Raw genomic sequence first — 8,365 nt, forward strand, 5'->3', positions numbered from 1 at the left:
GTGCTGTGTTTCGGAGGGAAGCTGTGTGTGCCTGCTGGATATCTGGGAGCCGGGGGGGGGGGGGGCGCTGTGCGGTGTTTCATCTTTCCTCCACCCCGCCCAGGGCCCGCAAATCGAACGTCTCCTACAAGAACCCATCGCTGATGCCCAAGGAGCCGCACATCCGGGAGATGAAGATCTACATTGACAAGAAATACGAGACTGTCATCATGCCAGTCTTTGGCATCGCCACGCCCTTCCACATCGCCACCATCAAGGTATGGGGGGCTGGGTAATGGGGAACCTGCATGCTTCTACATGACCACTGTCAGCACGGAGGTGACTCCTCAGCACACGGGGCAGGGAGGGGGTTAGGAAACCTGTTGGGTTGAGGGGGGTGTTGGTTCTTCAGCTCGAAGGAAAGTGGGGGCCATTTCCCCCAGAGGCCCTGTCTCTAGGGGCCATACAGGCAGGAGCCCTGGGGAGTGGGGGGGTTACAGGCAGGAGCTCTGGGGAGTGGAGCTGGGGAGGGGGGTGGTTTACAGGTGGTTGTGGGGTACAGAGAAGGCCCCAGCTGCATTCAGGGCGCACAGTCTGACTGCCCCCCACCTCCCCATGGTGCAGAACATCAGCATGTCGGTGGAGGGTGACTACACCTACTTGCGCATCAACTTCTACTGCCCGGGCAGTGCCCTGGGGCGCAACGAGGGCAACATCTTCCCCAACCCCGAGGCCACCTTCGTCAAGGAGATGTGAGTGCCCCCTTCTGCCTCCCCCACCCTCTGCCCACTGCGTGGATGACTTTCCCCAGTCCCCGTGCTGCCCCGGGGGGGCTCTCCAACCCCTGCCCTACAGCCCCCTCGAGCCCCAGGCTGGGCTGAGACTCGGGACTCCTGGCTCTGGCACAGTCTGGCTGTATGACCTGGGCTCTTGGCCTCTGTACATGGGGGAGCTTGACAGCCTGCTGTATGGGGCAGCAGGGAGACTGGGCACCAGCTTCCTGTGGGGGCTGGGCGCCCTGGTGCCCTGTGGGGGCAGGGGCTGCATACGTGCAGTGCTGTTACGCCCAGTAACTGCTCACCGCGCCTCCCCCAGCACGTATCGTGCCTCCAACATGAAGACGCCGGGTGAGCAGACAGTGCCGGCACTCAACCTGCAGAACGCTTTCCGCATCATCAAGGAGGTGCAGAAACGCTACAAGACACGGGAGGCGGAGGAGAAGGAGAAGGAGGTGAGCCTGGGGAAAGCTGGCCCCGTATCCTGGTGTCGGGCAGAGACACTAACAGACCCGGGGGGCTCTGTGCTCCGCAGCATCTCACTCCCTGGCTCCCCTCGTGTCTCTCTAGGGCATAGTTAAGCAAGACTCGCTCATCATTAACCTGAACCGGAGCAACCCCAAGCTAAAGGACCTGTACATCCGGCCCAACATCGCCCAGAAGAGGATGCAAGGCTCGCTGGAGGCCCATGTCAATGGTAGGGCCCTTTCCCCAGCCCGCTCAGCTCCAGCCCAAGGGTCCCTTCTCACTGTCTGTCTCTTGGGCAGGTTTCCGCTTCACGTCCGTGCGAGGAGACAAGGTCGACATTCTGTACAACAACATCAAACACGCGCTGTTCCAGCCCTGCGACGGGGAGATGATCATCGTGCTGCACTTCCACCTCAAGGTAGGACCTTGCGCCCCCAGGAACCACCTCCTGGCCTGGTCTTGCCCTGCTCTGTGCGGGGCTGGGGAGGTCTCTTGCAGGGTTTGACCCGGGGGATGGTGTGGGGTGTGAGAGACGGTGGAGCCTTCATGCCTCCCCTCCACTCCCCCAGAACGCCATCATGTTTGGGAAGAAGCGGCACACGGATGTGCAGTTCTACACCGAGGTGGGCGAGATCACCACAGACCTAGGCAAGCACCAGCACATGCATGACCGCGACGACCTCTACGCCGAGCAGGTGAGATGTGGGGCCGGGGTAGGCTGCGATGGTGGGGGGGGCAACCTCCAGGCTGACCTTGCTGCCCCTGCAGATTGAGTGCCAGATGAGTGGGGACTGGGCTGAGGGGTCTCTGTCCCTAAGAGGCTGTGCTGACACTGCAGCTGGAGAGCGAGGGGGTACGTTAGGGAGCTCCTCTCCCTAGGAGCTTGGCTGATGTCCCTGTGCCCCACGCAGATGGAGGTGAGGGGGTAGGCGAGGGGGTACATTAGGGGGCTCTCTCCCCGGGAGTCTGGCTGATGTCCCTGTGCCCCATGCAGATGGAGCGCGAGATGAGGCACAAGCTGAAAACGGCCTTTAAGAATTTCATCGAGAAGGTGGAGGCTCTGACCAAGGAGGAGCTGGAGTTCGAGGTGCCCTTTCGGGACCTGGGGTAAGGGGAAGAACTAGGGCATCAAGGTGCTCTTCCAGCACCCCTAGGGTTGGGGGGAGCAGGGGCATGGCGGGTGCCCTTCCAGGACCTGTCGGGGAGTAAGGGCTTGGAGGGTGCCCTTGCGGGACCTTTGGAAGGGATCAGGGACATGGAAGTGCCCTTCCAGGACCTGGGGGTTTGTGGCCCTGGGCCCCATGGACACAGTCTGTGACACAAGATGCCCACCAGGGGCTCAGTCTGCCCTCTCGCTCCTCCCCCCCCAAGCTGGGTCTGGCTCTCACTGACCTGGGCTTTGCTCTCTCTGGCAGGTTCAATGGCGCCCCCTACAGAAGCACCTGCCTGCTCCAGCCGACCAGCAGTGCCCTGGTGAATTGCACTGAGTGGGTGAGTGTCCATGGGGGACCTGTTTGTGCCCCATCCCAGTCCCTGCCCTCCTCAGCGCCTGGCACAAACCTGTGTCCCAAGGGACCTGCCTGGGTGCTTATGGGGGTGGGCGGAGCTCAGGGCAAGCACTGGCACTGTAGGGTGGGAAGGGATGCGGTGCAGCTCCTTCCCCTGTGATTACTGGCCCCATTGGCAGGGGGTCTCTGTCCCAGGGCTGGTGGGAGGCTCTCTATTCTGGGCCTGACCCCACCCTTCCCCTCCAGCCTCCGTTCGTGGTGACGCTGGACGAGGTGGAGCTCATTCATTTTGAGCGAGTCCAGTTCCACCTGAAGAACTTTGACATGGTCATCGTCTACAAGGACTACAGCAAGAAAGTGACCATGATCAATGCCATCCCTGTGGCCTCCCTCGACCCCATCAAGGAGTGGCTCAAGTGAGTGACCCCATTGTCCCCCTCCCCAATACCTACCTCATCAGGATACCGATCCCCCACCATACCTACCAATTCCATCTACTGGCGGGTCCCCACTGAGAAGTGACACCCCCCCCCCCCCCCCTCCACTGAGACCTACTTCACCAGGATCCTGATCCCCCCAGCTCCCCCTAATCCCAGTTCCCCCAGCCTCCATACTGTACCCACCAACGTCATCAAATGGGTCCCCACCGAGGATTCCGCCCCCGGGCCGCCTCTCCTGGTGCCTACCCCACACACACACCAGGACTCTGATTTAAATCAAGGGAATTTAAATCACCAGTTTTTAATCATGATTTAAATCAATTTTTAATCGTGTTTTGCATTCATACTTTTTAGGGTTTTTTTCCCCTAAAGAAAGGTTGATTCTCATTGGCTAGTAACCATTAAAACAAGTTGATCTGCAACTGAATACAGCCTTTACACTACATTTAGTTCTTTTTGCTACCCAGGAGGACATACTAGCTATATCTATACACAGTTTTTTAAGCAATGATAGCAATTTACATGTCATTCAGATTCTTAATTTTACATTTTTTATTCTGTGAGAAAATGGTGACTGATCCATATCTTGAAGATGATTTTTTACTTCTGGTTAATGTCAGGCTCTGTTTGGATAGAAATTCAAATTCAATTTAAAAATGCACAAAACCATTGTAAAATGCTTTTTTATTAGTTAAATAAACTGTCTTAATGTGCTGGATACATGCAAAAAAAAGTATATCAAAGTTTATCTAAACATGTTTTGCATTTAAAACCAATTAAGCAAAGGAAGCTTTTCCAACTTTGAAAACTAGTCATTGAACTGAACTTTGAATGCACTGAAATGAAGAAAATATTCTCTCTGCACTTGCAGAAGAGGCTACTGCTATTAAAAGCCTGTTAGGCCTTCAACAAACTCTGGTTCCAAGTGTTTGACCAGCTACTTCCACCAGTTCAGTGGTTTAACTTTCCTTAAAAGTTGGTAGCAAACATTTACTGATTATTTATATTAAATTTAATATTTTTTAGATTATAGTAAATTTAGGCCTTAACATAGGTTGTCATAATTTTAAATAGCTTTATTTTTTTTAAAAGTAAACCTGTTTAGTTTTACATAAAATAAATCCTATTTAAATAAAAAATATGACTTATTTATTTTAAATCATCAATTTTTATCCACTCTGGAGCCTCCTGATATCATCCCCCCCAGTCTCCTCATCCCCGGGACCCGATACTGATCTCTCCTTTCTCCTTAGCTCTTGTGATCTGAAGTACACGGAGGGGGTGCAGTCCCTCAACTGGACCAAAATCATGAAGACGATTGTGGATGACCCTGAGGGCTTCTTCGAGCAGGGGGGTTGGTCGTTCCTGGAGCCCGAGGGAGAGGTATGGGGGGAGGGGGGACTCTGACTCCCCTGGAGGGGGGGCTCTGTCTCGCAAAGGGGAGGGGCCCCTGCAAAGGGATGGTAGTTGGCGGGGGGGGGGGGGATTCTTTTGATTTCCTCTGGACATCCCAGTATCTGAGCCCAATGAACATTAATTAATCTGATCTCACTCCCACTTCTCTCTACCCCCCATGACTTATGGGAATCACTGAAGATCACCCAGTGAATCAGTGACAACTGGAGATAGAACCCATGAGTCCTGATTCCTGGCTGGGATCTCTCCCCAGGGCAGTGATGCCGAGGTCGGGGAGTCAGAGTCAGAGATCGAGGATGAGACATTTAACCCGTCGGAGGATGAGTATGAGGAGGAGGAAGAGGACAGCGATGAAGATTACTCCTCTGAGGCCGAGGAATCAGGTGAGGAGGCCCCTGCAGCTTAGGCCGGGGGTGGAGGGGTTCTTGGAACCAGCCTCTGCGCTGGGGGTCTGACCCTGAGGGGTCACCTGGCAGAGTACTCAACTGCTGGGCAGCGGGAGTCACCCCTACCCCCTTCTCCTGGGAGCCCTCCCTTCTCCTCCACACACTGCCTGATTTCCCCTCCCACCTGTGCTCCCATTCTGAGGGGTGGGGTGAGGTGGGGATGGGACCCTTGTCGTTCCAGTATAGGGGGACAGTTCCCCCCCATTGGACAGAGGGTTGAGCTGGGGGGTGGGGTTGCACACTGGGCCATCCTCTGAGCTCGTGTCTCCATTTGCAGATTACTCCAAGGAATCCATGGGCAGCGAGGAGGAGAGTGGGAAGGACTGGGACGAGCTGGAGGAAGAGGCCAGGAAAGGTGAGTGCCAGCCCTTGAGACATCTCGCCAAATGCACACCAGGGCCATGGGATCTGGGTTTCCTTGTGGCATGTTGTTCACTCTGACCCCTAACAGGTATGGTGGCAGGGGACAGAGCCCTGCACCTCCTATTGCCTTGCAGTAGGACAGGAGAGCTGGTAGTGGAGGGTGTTGGTGGGGATAGGTACCCAGCCTCTCACCTGTCCAGCAGTTGGGTGGATGGAGGAGGGTGGGTTACACAGCCATGCCCTGACCCGCGTCTTACTCCCCTAGCGGACCGGGAGAGCCGGTACGAGGAAGAGGAGGAGCAGAGCCGCAGCCTGAGCAGGAAGAGGAAGGGCCCAGCCCACAGTTCCAGCCGCCGCAGTTCCCACAGCCGCAGCCCAGGCCGCAGCTCGGGGCCCCCCAAGAAGAAGAGGAAGTAGGCAGTGAACTCTGACCCTCCCCAGTGGCCAAGCCTGGGGCACCAGACCCTGCTCAACAGCCAATCCCAGGGTTGGGGGGGCACCATGCCTCACCCACAAACTTTTGTCTTTTCCTGTTTTCAATTTTCCCCATTTTGTTTTCTTGAGTTTTTCTGGCCATTTGTACGGACCAATCAGCTGTGAGAATTCCAGGCCCCGCCTGCCTGTAACCATGGACATGAGCACTGCCAATGAAGAGGACTCTCGGAGTAAGGACGCTGATGTCAGTGATGTGCTCCCCACACCCCCTTCACTCCCTCCTGGGGTCCCTCCTTAGTCACCCCCACATTCCCCTGTGAGGCGTAGGCATGGCCATGGCGCAGGCTAGTGCTTTCTCCCCCTGGGAGTATCTGGCGATGGAATCATCCCCTCCTTCCCAACAGCTCTGGGGAGACACAGCCAGCGCAGAGGATCTCTGAGTGTCTCGGACTTCATCCTCAGGGTGCTGGTAACCAATGCTGGGGGGAGACTGTGCAGGGTTGGCGCCTACAGGTCCATCCCATCACTACTGCTGCCTTCCTCAGCATTGGAGGCGTTGGGAGTGGCCCAGCCCTGCCGGGAGTGGGGTGCATGGGGGGAGTGGTCTAGCCCTGAGAAGATCCAGCTTCTTGTTTTTTACTCGCCTGGCTCTGTCCCGTATTTATCTCGTTTCCTCAGTTGCCAAGTCAAGCCTCTGGCAGAGAGATGCTTTTGTTTTGGGGGGTTTTATCATGTCATCTCCCATGGGCCCCCATCACCTGCCCTTGCTGGTGAGGGAGGCCACTGGGAGGTGATGGGGCAGGGGAGGGCTCTAATTTTTTTTTCATAGCCGGTAGCTCTTGGATTTTCGACTTTGGAGAATTGAAACAATAAAATGTTTTTTTGTAAGTTCACCTTTTCCAGGTGCTGAGTCTGTTCAGTCAGCGGGGATGGGACGCTGGTCACCTATTGCCGTTTGTATTACGGCAGTACCTGGGAGCCCAGGCATGTCCCAGGACCCCCTTGTGCTAGGCTCTGTATAGACAGAGCAGGGACAGGCCAGGCGCTGCCCCGAGAAGCTCACAATCTGAGTCATGTGCTGAGTGCTCAGGCGGGGCGGCATCCTTCACCAGTGAGCTTTGAGGTGGGGGGAGGTCCCCATTTGAACCTTACTGTGCCAAGTCCTTGCATGCCTTGTGGGAGCTGATGGGTGCTTCATTCCTCTTCAGCCTTTCGTCTCCCCTCCCAATAGATGGTGCAGAGGGCAGCAGCTGCTTCCACAGAGACCTTCAGCCTCCCGATGGCAGAGCGGTCCTGAGGGCTGACAACTGCCGGGAGTGGGTAAGAGAGCAGAGGTGAGGGGAAGGGTCAGTGTTTCTCCAGGGCCATTCTCTGGCTGGGCCTGGTGTAGGACTAGCCTCCCCCAGCCCTGGGAAGGGACAGGACTTGCACTGCTGCAGCTCCTAGGACCTGGAGGGCGGTTGGCTCCCAGGTATAGATCCCAGCTCAGTGGCCAGGCCCCTGGCCCCCTTTCATGCAGGTGGGGTGCAGGGGCACAGGAGACCGCTCATTTGGGTGCTGCTGGCTCCGTCACTCACCATCGAGGTCATGCTCCAGCACGTCGTTGCCTGTCAGCAGGATCTCACGCAGGTCTATGTAGGCAAAGCCCACGTCCTCGCACTCGCCTCCTGTCCCAGGCAGGGGCTCGCTCACCACCACGAACTGCAGCCTGCAATGGGGGGCAGTGGGTCTGGATCCTGCACCCAGCCCATCCTAGCCTGGCTCCCCATAGAAAAGCCAAGTTGAAGGGCTCGTGGGCCGGGGCACAGGGGATCTCAAGGAGCCAAAACCTCAGGGAGGAGGGGTGTGCTTGCCAGCTTTGCTGCTCTGGCCCAGGGAACCTTCTCGGGAAGTGTACAGCTCGTCCGCGGGAGACAGAGCTGCCTGGGGAGGGGGCACGCTGGGCCTGTGTGAAACAAACGCCTCCAAGGGCTAAGGACCATCACAGACCGACCGGCACGTTCCTGTGAGCTGCCTTCTCTAACCTACAGTGCATGTTCTTATATAACACACATGTGCTACAAGCCCTCCCCTGCACATGCTCCACCCAGGGCAGAGAACAAGCACAGGGTGGATAGTGGTCGCAGCATTCAGGCGCTTACAGGAACATGCTCTGTAAGAGCCTGTACGGGGAGGGGAGGGGGAAGGGACTGGAATCCTGTCCCCAGCCAGGCTGCTCACCAGCTCTGCCCTGCCTCCTCTGCCTGCAGCATGGAGAAGAGGATTTCCCGCTGGCTGCTCACCCCCTCCGTGTCCAGCTGAATCACTGTGGTGGGGGCACAAGGCTGTTAGCCAGGGCGATGCTCAGTTGGGGGGGGCAAGGGGAGGAGTCAGGGCGATGCTCACTGGGCGGTGGGGGGCACTAAGGGGAGGAGTCAGGGCAATGCTCAGTTGGGGGGGCCAAGGGGAGGAGTCAGGGCAATGCCCGGGGGGGGCACTAAAGGGAGGAGTCAGGGCAATGCTCGGGGGGGGGGCACCAAGGGGAGGAGTCAGGG

The 8,365-nt window shown here is 57.0% G+C and overlaps 2 protein-coding genes across 2 annotated transcripts in view; one reads left to right on the forward strand and one right to left on the reverse strand.

The window, feature by feature from the left end:
* Positions 1 to 6,722, forward strand: part of SUPT16H (SPT16 homolog, facilitates chromatin remodeling subunit) — a 12,709-nt gene extending 5,987 nt beyond the window's left edge. Inside the window, exons 14-26 of the mRNA XM_026660943.1 lie at positions 104 to 257; positions 604 to 731; positions 1,075 to 1,210; positions 1,326 to 1,452; positions 1,523 to 1,641; positions 1,793 to 1,918; positions 2,218 to 2,330; positions 2,639 to 2,714; positions 2,978 to 3,147; positions 4,425 to 4,554; positions 4,841 to 4,970; positions 5,311 to 5,388; positions 5,662 to 6,722. Of these exons, the coding sequence (XP_026516728.1) occupies positions 104 to 257; positions 604 to 731; positions 1,075 to 1,210; positions 1,326 to 1,452; positions 1,523 to 1,641; positions 1,793 to 1,918; positions 2,218 to 2,330; positions 2,639 to 2,714; positions 2,978 to 3,147; positions 4,425 to 4,554; positions 4,841 to 4,970; positions 5,311 to 5,388; positions 5,662 to 5,813 (1,639 nt within the window). The 3' untranslated portion in view covers positions 5,814 to 6,722. The remainder of the gene's footprint in view (positions 1 to 103; positions 258 to 603; positions 732 to 1,074; positions 1,211 to 1,325; positions 1,453 to 1,522; positions 1,642 to 1,792; positions 1,919 to 2,217; positions 2,331 to 2,638; positions 2,715 to 2,977; positions 3,148 to 4,424; positions 4,555 to 4,840; positions 4,971 to 5,310; positions 5,389 to 5,661) is intronic.
* The window catches only part of RPGRIP1 (RPGR interacting protein 1), a 20,438-nt gene continuing 15,600 nt past the window's right edge, over positions 3,528 to 8,365 (reverse strand). Inside the window, exons 24-26 of the mRNA XM_029913765.1 lie at positions 7,409 to 7,539; positions 6,984 to 7,138; positions 3,528 to 3,794 (exon numbers count right to left, since the gene is read on the reverse strand). Coding sequence (XP_029769625.1) covers positions 7,026 to 7,138; positions 7,409 to 7,539 — 244 coding nt within the window. The 3' untranslated portion in view covers positions 3,528 to 3,794; positions 6,984 to 7,025. The remainder of the gene's footprint in view (positions 3,795 to 6,983; positions 7,139 to 7,408; positions 7,540 to 8,365) is intronic.

This window comes from Terrapene carolina, unplaced genomic scaffold (assembly GCF_002925995.2).
Source record: "Terrapene carolina triunguis isolate 2854851 unplaced genomic scaffold, T_m_triunguis-2.0 Scaffold868, whole genome shotgun sequence".
Lineage (NCBI taxonomy): Eukaryota > Metazoa > Chordata > Testudines > Emydidae > Terrapene > Terrapene triunguis.